The sequence below is a fragment of the Lycium barbarum genome, chromosome 4, assembly GCF_019175385.1.
Source record: "Lycium barbarum isolate Lr01 chromosome 4, ASM1917538v2, whole genome shotgun sequence".
Taxonomy (NCBI): Eukaryota; Viridiplantae; Streptophyta; class Magnoliopsida; order Solanales; family Solanaceae; genus Lycium; species Lycium barbarum.
In genome coordinates this window covers 106,576,568-106,594,976 of record NC_083340.1, presented here as the reverse complement: position 1 = coordinate 106,594,976, position 18,409 = coordinate 106,576,568, and the positions used below count along the sequence as shown (strand labels likewise).

Genomic DNA, 18,409 nt, shown 5'->3' with positions numbered 1-18,409 from the left:
CCCGGATCGATCAAAGCATACACGTCACGGGAAAATATAGTCAATGTACCTGTGAAAACATTTGGGGAGGACTCGAGATCCTGTCGTCCCGCTAGAGCATATACTCGGGGCTAAATGGCACCTGGAGTAGATGTTGCCCCTCTGCCTCTGCCTTTGCCTCGGCCGGTTGCCATCTGGGGAGTCTGTGCTGTCGGGCGTACTGAAGAAGATCCAGCTACTGAGCCTGTGGGCTGAGCCCTACCTCTACCATACCGCGAGGGACAATCTCGTATCAAATGCCCAGTCTGTCCACAAACGTAACAAGAATCTGTGCCTTGTCGACACGGCCCTGAGTGTAATTTACGACACTGGCTGCATCGTGGAACTGGTGGTCTTTCTCTGCTATAATCGCCATCAAACTGGGAACCTGGGGCCCTCGAACTCTGGCCTTGTCCTGACCGAGAAGAACGATCAAACCTTCTGTCGAAAACCCTGGGAGGCGCACTAGTCGCTGATTGACCTGAGTGCCTGGAATGCATCTGTCTCGATCCCCCTCTATATTCACTGCTCGCCCCCATAGACCTAGCCCTCTTACCTTGCCTTCTGTCATTATCACGATCACTTCTCTGCAGCTGTTGTCGTTCCTTAAGATTCTGAGCATGTGCCTGTATTCGGGAAATATCCATCCCGTCTTGCAAAGAGGCCGTCAGACAATCTCTAAACAAATGTGGCCCCAAACCACTCACGAATCTGTGTAGACGATCGCCCATGTAGGTCACCATAGTCGGGGCATACCTGGCCAGAGAATTAAACTGCATACTATACTCCCGAGCACTCATGCTTCCCTGCTTCAGATTCAAGAACCTGTCCGCTTTGGTTCGGCGGACCTTGGGCGGCAAATAATGACGGACGAAAGCGTCAACAAACTCTTGCCAAACAGGAGGAGGTGCATTTTCTGGTCTCGTCGCTATCCAATTGTTGTACCATAATACCGCCACATCGCGGAGCCTATAAGAGGCCAACTCCACGGATTCAGTCTCAGAAGCATGAATAAGTTTCAGCGTTCTCAGCATCTCATCGATAAAGCCTTGTGGGTCCTCATCCGACTTCGAACAGAAAAATTCCGGAGGATTTAGAGTCAGAAAATCACGGGCTCTTGTACTGGTTGAACGATCACTCGGGCCCGCACTCTGCCGCTGTGCCTGGGCGGCAACCAATTGCGTCAATAGATGAATAGCTTCGGTCACTTGTTGACCCGAAGTAACTGGGGGAGGAATTGGAACTGAGGCTCCTTCTTGCTCTTCTACATTGGGCGACTCATTTTGTGATTCGCCCTCCTCTACATTAGCCGGAGGCTCTCTTTCTGCCCGTCTCTTCGTCGTAGCTTTGCCCTTCTGGGAGACTGTAGCTTTTCCCTTTGGCGGCATTTCTGAAATCACAACACACTATTAGGAAGGACAAAAGCTTATACATGGCTCTATCGCACGATCTTATAAGAATAAAGACGGTCATTTTTCCTAAATGCCCGGTAGCCACTTGTTTATTAGCGTGGCGCGCTACACACCATAAACAAGACTCTACTAGACACGGCTCGTAGACACTTCCTAGGACGAACTGCTCTGATACCACTTTTGTCACGACTCGACTAGGGGCCGTGATGGGTACCCAGGGCTGACCACCGAGCACCCCTTACTTCCTCACTTATCAAAATCATTTTACATTTCTTTGTCATTCAGTAGAGCATAATCATAAAATGACCATTTTCCATATATAAAAATATGATTGATTTATATATACATAGGCCTCTGTAGGCTAACAAAATAATATGTACAAATATGCCGTAGTCATTTAGTGAGACCATCTAACCCACACTGAGTATCTACGAGCCTCTACTGAAACACCGTACACTTAGACAGAACAAGACTCCATCGTGCCCAAAATGCATATATGTACCAAAAGAATAGGCATAAGCACCTCCGGACGATGGAGTGCTCTCAATAAGCTGGCAGCTACTAGGAATCTGGGTCAAGCTCGCCTCCCTGTCTACCTGTGGGCATGAACACAGTGTCCAAAGAAAACGGACGTCAGTACGAACGTTGTACTGAGTATGTAAGGCAAGAATGAAATGAGCAAGCGTACTAGAAGGATCATAAGTCATGAGAGAAGGACATAACCTGCATGAGTGTCATAACCAACATACATTTTACATATATCATATCTTACATTATCATAGTATATGTGTTATCATATCCAATATATCTTCTCATACATCATCACATACAGCATCACATCGTAATCCACATCGTTACCCGCGTCCGGGTAACCCTTAAATGTCGCCCACTAGTGGTGATCATGTCCGGCCCTCTAGGCTCGGTGTAAACATAGCAGCCCGCATTAGCGGTGACATGTCCGGCCAACTAGGCGCGGTGGAATCATATGCAGCCCGCCTTAGCGGTGACATGCCCGGTCAACTAGGCGCGGTGAAATCGTATCATCACACAACTCATAACATAGCATCATCCTATCAGTTCTTAGCATTATATACGTAACATAGTTACATTATCAGCTAGCATCATTAATCATCTTATTTACATGTCATACATTATCATTAATAGTATACTTTAGCTTTTAAGAATGATCACACTATATCGGGGTGACGTAAGGTCGTAAACCCCCGATCGTATTATGAACATCCGTGAATATCGTGCCTCGCCTTGAAGGGAATAGAACGTAAGGCGAGTGTTAACAAGAACAACGTCATCACCTTCGCTTCCGTACCCTTATGTGATACGTTATATCGGAAGACTCATAAGCTTCCTCTTATAAAAGGATTAGGGAAGGTTTAAGGATTCATGCCTTTTGAAAGAAGAGATGAGCCTCACATACCTTGTCGTTTAGCTTTGTTATCGGTCACTTGCCTTCCTTCGATGTCACGTCGTTACCTTCACGAGAGGATCGCATTAACATTAGTTAATCGGCCATAAGAATACATCGTTAATTCTAGAGAGAATCGGACAACATTTCCTTTGTTTCTACGACTTTTCCCACATTCTATTTCAGCTCCCAAACATTCACAACAACACGCACAATATCATATCAGCAATCGTCATTTGTACACATTGAGCAAAATCCACCATTTCTCCCACATTTATGATTATGTCTCATTATCGCATTTTTTTTGCATATCTAGTACTTGTCCCATGGTCTAAACGCCTTTTATAACATATCCATAACCACAACCTATTCATACTCATGATTCGCTCTAGCTACCATTCAATTACAATACTACTCATTCATTTATAATTCACTTCCTATATTTTCTTACAATCCAAGCACCTTAGTCCTTCAATACTCTAAACAACCTAATATAGCCATGAAACTTACCTTGGATGATGATGGAACAAGTCTAGAGTGGAATTCCTTCTTCTTCACCAAAACCTTGTTTCTTCCTTTTTGGGATTTCTTAGTTTGGATGACTTTTAGTTGAGGTTCATGGACTTGGATTCATGAATTTGATGTTTTTGATCTTGGTCCCCTTTGATTTCTCTTGTGGATGGATGTGGGAGAATATTCTAGGGTGTTCTTGGATGGAAGAGAGGGGAAATGAAGTGGAGGAAATGAAAAAAAAAATGATCCCTTATGTAATTTAAAAAGCTGGCCGTGGGACTTTATACGGACCAACATACGGTCCGTATAATTTATACTGACCATATGTTGGACCGTACATTTGGTCCAGAATGCAATCTTCATCTTGGCCAATTATACGGTCTAACATACGGTCAGTATAATTTATACGGACCGTATGTTTGGCCGTATAATGCCAACTGAAGCGACTTCCGTTCTCGTCGACTCGATTGATCTCCGATCCTTATGGAACCTTCTTAACACTTGTTTAACACTTAAATACCAATCTAAGGGACGTTATTACGTGTCTCTAAGACATCATTATGCCCTCGTTGACTCGTTGCTCGTAATTCTTATCCGATATGCAACATACAACTCACTTTCCTTAATAACTTCCTTTCCTCATCTCGGATGGTTTTGAATTCTCGTTTAGGGTCATCAATTACTATTTCGTACTTCTCAAAACATCGCGTTCAATGTGACCTTCACTCTCCTATTCGCTGTACATGTACGGGGAATTTTCCAAGGTGTAACACCAACAGTAGATACGCCAATAATATATCAATAATCTCAAGTACCAACAGTAGGTACGCCAATAATATATCAAAGTACAAATACCAACAACGGGTATGTCAATCCTATCCGAATTAGGGCAACAAGCGACATTCGTTATCTACCAACTACACATGGCATCAGGCCAACACAATTAAACAATCAAACACATATAACGGGGTGGCTAGTCCCAACACACATCAGGGCCCAACCTAAGGCAATATCCATCCCAACTTCACACCCGAAGGTTCACATGTTGTCTCTGACATCATAATCTAAATATGTGATTCACTATACTAAGTCTCACCAAAGGTAAACTATAACCTACCTGGACTGCCGAACCGCAACACCAACAAGTCACTCTATCGCCTTGCCCTTCCTCTAAAGCTCAGAACCAAAGTAGTCTAAGCATAATCGAATTCTAAATTTGAAATCATGAACAATGATACTAATATTGCTATGATATCAATTAGGTCCATTTTAACCCTAGAAATTGGAGAAAAAGGCCCACAAGGGTGAAACGGGAAATTCACGGGCAAATTGAATCCTAGGTAATCATAACCTAATCATTAATTGTTGATTTAGCTCAAGAATTATCCCCAAATCTGATTTCTAGTAAAAAAAACCCCAAATTGGGTATGAACCCTAATTCTCCAAATCCGAAATTCAACGTTAAAAGTGGAAGATATATGATTACTAAGCTTAGATTCATCAAGTTTTATCATCAATTTATCATATATGACCCTAAAGGAAAATTTCTCAAAACCCTTCTTTAAATTCCAACTCTAAGAGATTGTAAAAGGGAAGGGGGAATTCTAAGATGATTGTGATTAAGGAAGAGTAAAGGATTGGACAATATTTTACCTCCAAGAATCTCCCCAATTTGTCTCCAAGAACAGTTTCTCTAAGCTCCAATATCGAGATATGAAATAATGAGGGTCTAAAACTTATTTAAGACACATTTAATGAAATGTCACTGCCCGTGACAGCCACGGCGGAGAGAGTGCCGCCGACACCGCTGCAGCGGTGCAGCCTATTTCACTCGTGACCGCCCCAGCGATCATCACACCGCCATAGAGGTGCCGCCGGGGCGGCTCTAGTGCCTCCGTTGTGGGCACCAGACACCAGATTCCTCATAAATTTTCTAAGTTTCAATCGAAAATTCGGTTATTCCCGAGGCCATCTTCTCACAACCTGACCACTTAAACGAATAAAAAAATGCGCTGCAAACGCACTCGTGGTCTCGAAATTTCCAACGGAGGTCTCGTTCACCGAGTCAACCACCGGCGCCTACTTCCCATTTCCCATCCAAAGTCCCAAAATGTATTGGGAACCGAACCAACCATACTTACAGGTTCTAAACAACCATCCGGACCTCTCAGAGTTGACGAAACTCCGGAAAAGGTCTGTTTGCCCAAAAGTCAACCTCGGGTCAAAAGTGAGTCAATCAATGCTCGGAAGTGTCGAAAGTGCCAAAAGAGCTATAACGACCAAACGGGTCGTTACATGCACTTACGGAGAAAACTAAACTCTAAACACACAAAACTCAACCATATTTTTTAAACTAACATATTCTAGTAAAGAGAACAGTGCTGGAAACAAAATTAAAACAGAACTGGAAACCACCATACGATAGAAGAAGAGACTAAAATAAAATACAATAAACACATAACTGAGGAAATTAAAAGGGAAGGGAGAGCTACTTATCAATAAATCTAAAATAGAAGCAAAATTATGAATTAAAAGCAAACCAAACTACTAAAAATTACATTGAAAATGGAACTAAGAAATAAAGGAGGAAGATTAACTTTTATGCGAGCAGCGACGGGGGCAACGAGGTTGAGTCGATCACCTTCGAACCTACGTGACAACTAACTCGAACTCGAAAAAAAATATTTTAACTTGTTCCGATAATTTAAAGACTCGACTCACAAGAGAAAATTTCTTTTTTTAAAGCCAAGTAATTGAAAAGTTCAAAACTTGGGGATGTCAAAACTTAGTTGTGAAGTGAGAAATGAATTCTATTTATAGAGGACCACATGGTCATATTTTTCGGTTAAAATTCGAAGTGGGACTCTTGAATTTTTGAACTTTGCTAAATAACTATTTGAAATCCGAATCTTGGAGGACACAAAACTCAAAAGAAAATTGAAAAATAGATAAAAAGCCTAGAGTTACCGTTTGAATTGACTCATTGCAGAGAAAAAAGACAAGCTTCCTTAATTGCCATTGCCCGAAATGGTGTAGCCATGGTTGTCAAGGTGAAATTGTGTTGAATCAATACTAGATTTGGTCAAAAAAATAGCTCATAGCAAGCTGGGTTTATGTTGAAGACTAGGGCTCATTTGGGAATTTGGATTTATTTGGTTTGGGCAATTTGCAAGATTGCCCTTCGCTGGGACCAGGGTGGTCTTTAATTTTTTCCCCCTCAAAATGGTGGTCTTTAACTTTTTCCTTAAGGCAGAATTTGCAGATTTCTGCCTTGTGAGTTTTTTTTTTTTTAACTGAACTGAGGTTCGAACCCACAACCTCGGGATATTAGGCGAAGGGCAAAACTTAAAGACCACCAATTTGAAGGGAAACAATTAAAGACCACCCCAAATGAAGGGAAATCCGCACAAAAAAAAGGTTTGGTTTTGCTATATGTTTTTGGTTTAGAAGGAAATGAGGAATTAAAAGGGGTATTAATTGAAGGTTGGGTCGGGTCAGGCTGTTAGGCACGCCCTGTACAAATTTTTTGGATGTTTTATTCGTGAACAACTATAATTTATAAGATGAGTTTTATTTCTCTTAACGAAATTTGTATCGTAAGTAGTCTATGACATAATTAATTTAATTTTGCTAGAAGTGATATTTGAACACCGCCCTTCACTTTTAAGGTGATGTGAAATCTCCTAATTAATTTAATGTATCTTATCAGCAAGTATGAATGATAAAATATAGATCGTCAAACCTTAGGAAAACTTGGGGACTATTATAAATTTTTATGGGCTAAGTTTACGAGGTGGAGATAACCAGACTTAAACAGTCGGTTTTTACAATAAAGGCCAATAATCAATTATTAATAACTTTCCCCCACCATTTTTTTCAATAAAATCATTCGCTCAGGCTTTCACCTCCCTTGATTGGGGGAGGGGGGAGGAGGGTTTGGCATAGCTCCAACCTCTTAGAATATAATAAAAAGGTACAAAGAAAGGAGGGGGTCTTAATATCCAACCTCCAAACATATAATACGGAAAAGTAAAACAAGAAAAAAAAATGAGGGTCTCCAGTTTGAATGACATCACCCATAAATTTGGTTTGATCATCAAGGACTCTACTAGTAGACTCCTTCTTTGATTAATTGCTTAACCAACCCCTTTCTTTTATGTCCTAGCTCAGGTTTCAAATTTGATTTATTTTATATTGCTTCATAATTGATTCTACTAATTTTTTCATTATTTGTAATAGTTCTTTAGTTAAGAGTTTGAAATCTTTCTACTCTCTACATTTTTGTTCTTGTGCTATTTGACATAAATAAAATGGGTAAATTCTTAGAACACCTATTAGTATTTTTATACTGTTAGGATATACTATTAACAATGCAGTTTAATTGTAGTATTATGTTTTATGCTTTATGAAACAATTATTTATTTATTTATTCAATTCAATAAAGCTTTATTTTAAATAGATCATTTGTTCATATGTGTATCATTTACTTATATAGTAGACGATTTAGTATATGGAGTTTTAGCTCATGCGCGGAAGATTAAATTTTCGGTTCTTATAAGTTATAAAGTTATGTTCACAATCAAAGATGAAATTGGAAAAATATCTTCATGATTGCAGCACAAGATTAAAGTATAGTTTAGCTTGATTATGGGCGTGGTCGTATTCCAACTTCTTGTGCTAGTACATTTTGTATGTATTAAACGGACCAAGTAGAGATAAGTGTTTTTGTACTAAACATATTGTCAGAACCCAAACCGGAGGGCCATGACAAGCACCCGGACCTTACGTGTCCAGTACCGCTAGACATCCTTTCATAACATAACCATAAGCCAGGTGGGACCATGAGGGTCATCAGATGACAACTTGCTAATTCATGAGAGAAATATACTGAAAAGGGACGAGCTCTTAAGGACATACGTATATAACCATGCTTGACATAACTGTATGATCCGCCAAGGCCGTCAGAGACTCCTATACAACAAAATATAGGTCTAGAGGGCCTTACTACATCCAACTATACCATAACTGTCTACAAGCCTCTACCAGAGTACATGACGTAATAAGGTCGGGACAGGGCCCCGCCATACCTATATGTACAACCAAAAACTCCATACCAAGACACGACAACAGCTTCGAGATAAGTGGAGTGCCCAATATCAGCTGAACAGCAACCTACTGATGCAGACCGTCACCCTGCCTACCTGAACCTACGGGCATGAAACGCAGCGTCTCCCAGGAAAGAAGGGCGTCAATACGAACAAAGTACTGAGTATGTGTCACGACCCGTCTAGGGGCCTTGACGGGTACCCATGGCTAACCACCGAGCACCACTCGTTCTGCTACTCATTATACTCAATAGGCCTTCTTTTACCAAATTCATACTCAAGTCATAAGAAAAATCACTTTTTCATTTGAAAACATAAATACTTTTATATACATAAGCCTCTCGGCTATCAAAATGATAATATACACACATATACATATATAGAGTAGTAACCTTGTGAGACCATATAACCCACACTGCGCATCTACGAGCCTCTACTAGAGTACTAGACATATGGACGGGACAGGACCCCGTCGTGCCCAAAACATACATATACATATATACCAAAAGAATAATCAATGGCACCTCCGGAAAATGGAGTGCTCTTCAAATCAGCTAATAGCTTCTATGAATCTGGATCGCCTCCCTGTCTACCTGTGGGCATGAACACAGCGTCCAAAGAAAACGGACGTCAGTACGAACATTGTACTGAGTATGTAAGGCATAAACAATAATGAAATGAGGAGGCATCAAATGAAGAGCAATCTGTAACTGTCTGTGAATCATAAAAGAAATAATGCATGCTGGCTTACTTTCATAATCATCATCATCTCATGTATGCGCAAATATATATATAAGCTGCCCGACCATATAGGTACGGTGTGATAATCAATAACATTAGCCTGCGTCCAGGCCTCCCGCGTCCGGGGTACCATCTCACGCTGCCCACTAGTGGTGTTTGCCCATGTTGTCTAGACATGGTGTATACATATAGCTGCCCGCCTTAGCGGTGACTTCCCAGCCATATAGGTGCGGTGTTATATCGTCATCATAATATGCTCATCATAATATGCTCATCATAGTATGCTCATCATAATACATGCATGAAGACTCAAGGACAACTATACTCTATCGGGGTGACGTAAGGTCGTAATCCCCCGATTTCATTACGGAGCATTCATTGACTTTCTGCCTCACCTTGAAGGGATTAGCATATAAGGTGAGTGTATACAATAACGACATCAATGGGTTATAGATAGCCTCATTAGCTTTATAGGATCATCATATCATAGATTCTAGATTCTTTAGACTCAACTTATCATCATCGTTATCGTACTCATAGTGTATCTCTTATTTCATATGGCTATTCATGAACAAGGGCTCTTAGTTTTCTTGAATATGGGAAATTCATGAAGAAGGAGGAAATTCATGCCATAAGATTCATGCCTTAGAAAGAAAGAACTAGCCTCACATACCTTTTTCGTTTAGCTAATCTATCACTTGTTTGTTTCCTTTGACGCCCACGTTTCTACCTTCAAGAGAAGTCGCATGACATTAGCTAATCGATTACTTAAACGTGCTTACCAAAGTTAAAGAAAATTGGGCAGCATTTCCTTTGTTTATAAAACTTTTCCCGTATTCTATATCAACTCCCAAACAACTATAACAACATTTACAATATCATAGGCAACAATCATCATTTGTCCACATTATCTATATTTCACAACTTCACTTCAATTTCCCCATAATCATGGTCATAATTCACTATTACGTTTTTTCACGTATAATGCTCATTCCATGTTCTAAATGTCATTCATAATCTACTTACAATCACAACATATCCATTTTCATGATTCATTCCAAACTACTACTCAACAATAGCACTATTCCCACATTTATGACCCATTTTCTATATTCTTCAACAATCCAAGTGTTTCAACTTCTCAATATCTTAAACATCATGATAATATCATAAAACTTACCTTAGATATTGTAGGAACAAGCCTTGAGTAGCAATACTCTTCTTGCACCAAAAACCCTAACTCACTTCCTTTGAAATTTCTTGGCTTAGATGACTTTAATGGGTTTCATACTCTTGATTCTTGTTGGTTGATGTATTTGATCATGGATTTCCTTTGATTTCTTGTATATGAAATATATAGAACCTTCTAGAGGTCTTGAGAGAGATGAAGGAATGTGGAAAATGAAATAAATGAAGTGGGAACATCATTATATAATTGGACTTAGTTCAGCCCGTCGGGACTTCCACGGACACTTTCACGGTCCGTGGAACACTTCACGGTTCATGGAAGTGGTCGTGGTTCACCACTGTCCAGACATCATCTCTGCTGGGTATTCCACGGACCAGTATACGGTCCTTGGAAGGTTTCACGGTCCGTGGATCATGGTCGTGGAACTAACAGCTTTTCCGAAGTTGTTCTCGTCGTTTCGTTTGATCTCCAATCCTTATACAACCTTCTTAACACTTTTTTAATGCTTCATTAATGATCTAAACATCCCTATAACTCATCCTCAAAACCTTACCAAACAATTCTCAATGCAATTAATTTATGAAACCTTTCCTAAATCTCACTTATACTTCACTTATCCTTATCAATCCTTATTCCATCAATTCATATAACTTCAAGATCTTGACGTACGCATTCTAAGACCACTAAACATTTGTCTTATAGTCTTAAGAACTTCATGTGACCCTTAAGCTCGCGTTGGTTCATTCACTATGCGACGATATGAAATTTCCAAGGTGTAACAGTATGTAAGGAATGAAAATAACATACAGAAGAAATGAGAGCAACATAAAGTAAAGGTACAACCTGTATATCATAATTGCCTCTGAGGGCCATGATATGCATAAGTACTTTATATATGCGTATACAATGCCTGCTCATACATACATACATACATACATATATATATATATATATATATATATATGTGTGTGTGTGTGTGTGTGTGTGTGTGTGTGTGTGTGTGTGTGTGTGTGTGTCTGTGTGCGCGCATATATATAACATCTGTCAAGCCTCTGTGGGCATCATCATCCTAAACACTAATCAGTGATGCGAATAGAAAATCTTTAAAGATCAAGATACTTAGAAATTTTAAATAAATATTTTCAGAAATTTTAAAGTACTTAATGGCAAGAATGTTGTGGTGTGTATCAAATTTTTAAACAATCCTACTCGGTACTTCCTCACTCCTGAATGTATTCTTATCATGTAGTTATATCTCTAAGTTTCTGTTATCTCCCTTTTTTTAACTTAATCTGGACTCTGTCCAGTCATGAATCTTGTTACACTGTTCATCTCTTCCTCTTAACCTCTGTTCTTAATAATCCTCTTCTTTAACCACACCCCGACCATGGCTAACATTTCGTCCTTTATCATTTTTGGACATTTTAATGGCTCCTCAACACCTAGGAATTTATAGGTTAATCCATCAAGTTTATTAAGAAATTAAGAAAATAATCATATACTAAGAGTAACAGATTCATAATAACAAGAAATTATTTAGACATAGATTTATATAACATAGATTTACAATAAACATTGTAATAATGTACATAACTGGGAGATTAATACAGAAACATAGTTATAAAAACTTACATGACTTAAAGACGGAGAGAGGCTTCCCTTTCGAGGAACCCCAAAAACTACTTCTCACACAGGGAGGATTATTGAAAAACTAGTACTATTTTACAGTAGAAGTTTATATTACAAAGGTTTGGATTGGGAAAAGGATTTGAGGCATTTGATGAAAGGGAAGGGGAATATGGATTTCTTGGTGTTTGGTGCTTGTATGTGTTGTTGATGATGTCTTTTGTCTTCACAAATGGCCTCTATTTATAGGAGCTTTCGGACTTCAACTTCGAATTTCAAATTATTAAAGAATCTTGCTGAATTCAGCCGGGTGCTCATTGCGCCCCATCGTCACGGGAAAGTTTTAGAAGACTCTTTATATTATTGTCCTTGTTGGTCCTGTAGCTGCTTTATTAAAGCTACTTTATAAAAGTTGTCTTCATCCGTCTTTGTTGCTTTCTTCAATCGAATCTGCTTTTTCTTTGTCTTGGCTGTAGTGATTATATGTCTATCAGCCCTTTTTTTCTTTTTTTTTATGTGTCTAGATTGTGTAGTGCAACAAAATCAAAACTCATCCCCGAGTCGACGTCGTTTTGATCTTGTGAATTTTGAAATGCACTATTCTGAAAATCTCCATATCTCTTTCAAGGTCTGAACTATGTACTGGAGACATTGCTGGACTTGGAGATAATTCTGGAATAGGATTTTTAATTATGTGCTTGTCTTGATCTTCTATTTCTTGAAAAAACTTTTCTAATATCTGTTTTACTATATCCTATATTTTCTCATTTCTTTTCTTTTTTTTACAATAATTTTTTCTTTTTTGAATTGTCTCCTAGTGTTAATGTTTTTGGGATTCTTCGCCTTGTCTGGAGTGATGAACAACCTTCATCTTCACTTTTTGGCAAAGTGACAGCTACTAAAGGAGTTGATAAGTCTTTACCGGCTACAATTTGAACCGGACTAGCTGTATCGTTATCCGATACAGTGGATTTTACTGCATTCATTGGGGAATTAAAACTCGTCTCATCCATTTTGTCTTGAGATGGAAAATTCTGTGATTGAACCAATTCGAATTTTATCGCTCGGAGTTTGTGTTCTAGCATTCTTACTTGCTGCATAAGTCTTGCTTTTTCTTGGATCAATGTCCCATTTTTCTGGTTCAGTCTTTTGAATGCCTCAGTCATGGAAGAACAATGATCACAAAAAATCACTCTGTCTCTGTCCTTTTGGATTTTGTATTGAGGAATTTTGTCTGGATTTTGTCTAAGTGCTAGAGATATATAATAATTTGGACCCAGTATCCCTCTTGCATAGTCTAAAGCTTCAGTAAAATCATTAAATTCTTTAAACAAAGGTTTCTCGGTGTCTTTAATTGAATCTATAATTTCTGGCCAAGTTTGAAAAATGTCGTTTGTTTTGCCGTGTATTACAGCATAAAATTTAAACTTTTTGTCTTGATTTTTGTTTGTAAAATATTGGCAAAGAGCATTTAAAGTTGCTATAAAATGTTTGTGTCTTTTTTATTGTATGATATACATAGATTGTCTACTAAACATGTCTGTGGTCTATCTATTACACATTCTGGTAATTTTCTAAATGTCAAGTTTGACGTTGAAAAAAATATTAAATTATGTTTGGACCGAACTGTATTCTTTCTAAAACATTACTTCCTAATGAAGCTTGTGGTCTGAAATGAAGATTACCTAATACTGTATGGTTGTAAATGTCTTGGGGTGAAGCTTGAATGCCCTTTCCCTTGTCTACAGTCTTTGGGATTGTTGGTCTCATGCTGTCAATAATAAAATAACGTTATTAGTTGACAGTAAATTTAGACCTACTTAATTGGTCTGCTACGTTATTATTTTTTTCTCTTAATATGTTCGAAAATTATATTGTATATTGAGATGGTATTTATAAAATTTAACCATCTTCTCCTACTACTATTTTTATCATTTATGTTTTGGTGAAATTTAACTATGGCTTCACAATCTGTTCTTATTAATATTTCTGGTTTATTTAGAATATATAGTCTGAAACTATTTAATCTGAATATTAAAGCTAAAATTTCGGCATCAATACTACTCATGTTCCTTTTTCTTTGTATTTACCACTTTGATAAGCACATACTTTTTTCTTCACTTTTATTACTATATTTATTCGGTTTTGCTTTTAACACTGCTCCCCATCCTTCAAAGCTGCCATCTGTTTCTATGATTAAATAGTCTGTTTCTAATGGCATATTTAGGTCAGGGATATTTTTTATTTTTTCTTTAATTTTTTGTACTAATTTAATATCTTCCGAATTAAAATGTTTTTGACCATTAGATCCTGTCTTAGAATATAACGGTCCTGCTATTTTTCCTAAGTCTTTTATAAAATTTCTAGCATAATTTACTATTCCTAAGAATTTTTGTAATTCTTTAGTATTATCTAGTTTATCTAGCATTTTTAGGGGTTTTTTTTTAACTATATGGGGTTGTAATTTTATTTTACCATCTCCTAATACTACTCCTAAGAAATTTATATATTTTTTACATAATTCCATCTTTTTCTTACTAATTATTATTCCATTTTCTACAAATATTCTAAATACTGTTTGTAAATGTCCTAGATGTTCTTTAATATCTCTACTAAATACTAATATGTCATCTACATATATTAATACGAACTTTTTCTATTCTCCAAATATACTATCCATTTTTCGTTGAAAAATTGGTGGAGCTGTCTTTAATCCAAATGGCATTACTAACCATTCGAAATGTCCTTCAGGACAGGTGAATGCAGTCCATTCTATACTATCTTCATGCATTCTTACCTGCCAGTATCCTGATTTACAGTCAAATTTACTAAACATTTTCTTTCGTTGTACCCTATTTATTAATTCTGTTTTATCTGGTAGTTTATATCCATCAGTTCTAGTATTATCATTAAGTCTTTTATAATTTATTACCATTCTAGCTTTTCTTCTTACTATTTCACTATGATTTCTTACCATAAAGGCTGCGGATCTATGTTTAGAAGTAAATCTCCTTATTACTCCTAGGTTTATTAATTCTTTAATTTATATCTTAAAATCTTCTAAGTCTTGATTTGTAGCTTCTGATGAAGCTGTTTTAATTACATATTTTGGGTTTATTATGTCTAATCTACACACAACCTTGTTGTTTTCCCAATGTTTTAAAGGTTTTTCTCCTATTATTTCTATTTCATCTAATATTTTTACTATATTATCTAGATCTTTTTTATTTTTTATTACTCCTATCTTTTCTATTCCTATTTTGGTATATATATATACACATTCTGAGTTTGTCGGAGTGACATAATACACTTCGAACATCTTTATGAGATAGCATTTTCATCAACATGTGACTCTATGAAGCATACTAAATCTAGAGAAGAGCTTGCTAAGAACAATATTACTAGAACATGAATCAACATAAACATCTCTAGCTGCTAAAAATGGAATTATTATGGAGTAGCGTTACGTTTACATTTCGTTCATATGGATCATGCCAAAAAAAGGAAAGTTAGCCTTAACATACCTCAAGTCTTCAACACAATCCCACAACGAATCTGTCGAACTAGTACTCCAATCCTATAACAAAGGAAGGTATTTACAAACTTAGATGGTACTAGCATCTCACGTATATCAAATGATAAATCGATTCTAAAGCAAAACAAGCAGCATTTCCCCTATTTCTTAATTGTCACAACACGTCCAACAACCAACAATCAACACAACAACCTCATATGATCCTCTTTTTAAACTTATATCAACAACATTTAGAGATATACAATAAAATAGCCCGATATACCCTTCGCATACGACACATATACACCTCATTCTTCCAAATTCACCAAGTATAACAACCTCAACACAATCTCAACATCAACTACTATCCATACAACAGGATTTTAGCTCAGAAACACATTAACAACATGGCTCAAAATAGAATTTTAGCTCAGAAACACATTAACAACATTGCTCAAAACAGATTACAACTCAACATAAACTCAAACATTCCCTCCAACTTCTTTCCCTCCAAACCTAGTATAACTATCACATAAACTCATAAACATGGAAACAAGATGAATTCTTACCTCAATGACTCAAGAACATAGCAATTCCAAGATTACTTCACCTTGAAGTATCCTCCAAAGCTACTACAAAGAGGAGAAAAAAGCTTCAACAACACTTCGGAAACTTTTGGCACTTGATTCTCACTTTAATTCCTTAATTTCACTTGGGGGTGATTACATATGTTGAAGAGTGTTTCTAGGAGTGTTAGGGGTCTGGGAAAATGAAGAAAATAAGATAAAATGAGGGAAGTACAAATCATATACTAAAAAGGGGCTACCACTGACTTAAATTTACGGTCCCATTATATGGTCTGAATAATTGGACAGTAAAGTGCCAACAGTGGCTCACCCCTACTTGTTATCAAAATACAGTAGGGCAATCCAGATATACAGTCCGTAAATCCAACTGTAAAAACCCAACTTTTGTCGAAACGCATTCTAGTCAATTTGTTTAACCTCTAATCCTTCCAACACATACTAAGCATGAACTTAAACCCTCATATACTCAGGATGAACACATCTAATCTTATAGAACCTTGAAGATAATTCCACTCTCCAAATCTATAACAACCAACTCATAAAGCAATTTAACGTACAAAAGTACGAGGTGTAACATCCTTCCCCTTTTAGAAACATTCGTCCTCGAATGTTAAATTGTCAGGGTCTACAGAAATTCTGGCAGAGTCTCCTTTATAATCATACTACTAACAACCTGCCACACAGCCCAACAACATAGTGTAATGCCACACAGGGTGGTAATAAATAATAACTACAATGGTCCCACACGACCAATAAAAGTAACTGACAATATGATGCCAAGATAATGGTATCGTAGCATGAGCCCGCTCTGAGATCGAAAACAAATGAGGATATCTAGACTTCATATCTTCCTTAGTTTCCTAAGTCATCTCCTCTACATTCTAATTCCTCCGGAGTACTTTTACAGAAACTACATCCTTTGTTCGCAACCTACGAACCTGGCGGTCTAGAATAGCAACAGGGACTTCCTTGTAAGATAACTGCTCTGTAACCTGGACATCATCTACGGGTACAACTCTGGAAGGATCTCCGATGCACTTGCGGAGCGTGGATACATGGAAGACCGCATGTACAGACTCCAAATCTGAAAATAGGTCTAGCTCATAGGCTACTTCGCCTACTCTACGCATAATCCTTTAAAGGCCAATGTATCCAGGGCTAAGCTTGCCCTTTTTTCCAAACCTCATGACGTCCTTCATTGGCGACACCACTCATCTACCTGGAACTCCAAGGCTCGTCGTCTATTATTTGCATAAGACTTCTAGCTCCTCTGAGCTGCTAGTAACCTCTCCTGAATGAGCTTAACCTTCTCCAATGCCTGTTGGACCAAATCAAGCCATATCAATCTTGATTCTCTGAACTCGAACCATCCGATAGGAGATCTGAGCTTCCGCCCATATAGGGACTCATACAGGACCATCTGGATACTGTAACGGTAACTATTATTATATGCTCAATAAGCACAAATGATCATCCCAGCGACCTCTGAAATCTATCATACATGTTCTTAGCATATCCTCAAGCGTCTGAACAGCACACTCAGCCTGCCCGTCTGTCTGGGGATGAAATGATGTACTAAGGTTCACATGTGTCCCCAATCCCTTCTGGAAGGATCTCCAGAAGTTAGCTGTAAATTGTGCACCCCTGTTTGAAATAATAGATACTGGAACACCATGAAGTCGCACTATCTCCTTAATATACAACTTCGTGTAATCTTCGACGGAATAAGTAGTTCTGACAGGTAGAAAATGTGTTGACTTTATAAGTCTATCAACAATCACCCATATCGAATCAAACCTGCACTGAGAACGAGGTAAGACTATAACGAAATTCATATTAATCGCCTCTCTTTTCCAAGTTGGAATCTTTATATCCCGCAACAATCTACCAGGCTTCTGGTGCTCCACCTTTACTTTCTGACAATTAGGGCATTGAGCCACGAACTCTGCTATATCCTTCTTCATACCATTCAACCAATAAATCTCTCTGATATCATGGTACATCTTTGTCGACCCTAGATGAATAGAGTAGCGGGAATAATAAGCTTCTGTCATAATCTGCTGACATAACCCTGCAATATCCAGAACGCACAATCTGCCTCGATACATTAGAACTCCGGCTCCGAAAATCTCAAAGGGTGACTTCTCTTTCTATAGGGTTGTCTCCCTATACTGAATCAAAGTAGGATCCTCATACTGGTGTTCCTTAACCTCAGCTACTGAGGATGATGTCGTTGTATCCTGAACTGTAACTCCTGCATCACCTGAGTCCAATAATTGAA

General features: G+C 38.0%; 1 protein-coding gene across 1 annotated transcript; it reads right to left on the bottom strand.

The window, feature by feature from the left end:
* Nucleotides 1–17,389: 17,389 nt before the first annotated feature.
* On the bottom strand, nucleotides 17,390–18,131 carry LOC132637642 (uncharacterized). The gene is made up of 2 exons (XM_060354703.1): nucleotides 17,926–18,131; nucleotides 17,390–17,567 (listed from the first exon to the last, which is right to left on the bottom strand). Exons 1-2 carry the CDS (start codon nucleotides 18,129–18,131, stop codon nucleotides 17,390–17,392), a joined length of 384 nt encoding a protein of 127 aa, XP_060210686.1.
* Between the last annotated feature and the right edge of the window lie 278 nt (nucleotides 18,132–18,409).

What these genes read in the sequence shown, in the direction of transcription:
- LOC132637642 (XM_060354703.1), bottom strand. Translation starts at nt 18,131, where the DNA reads ATGTACCATGATATCAGAGAGATTTATTGGTTGAATGGTATGAAGAAG. An exon ending in TTACCTCGTTCTCAGTGCAG is followed by an intron (nt 17,568 to 17,925) that starts GTTTGATTCGAT and finishes ATATAATAATAG; the next exon opens with TTACCGTTACAGTATCCAGA.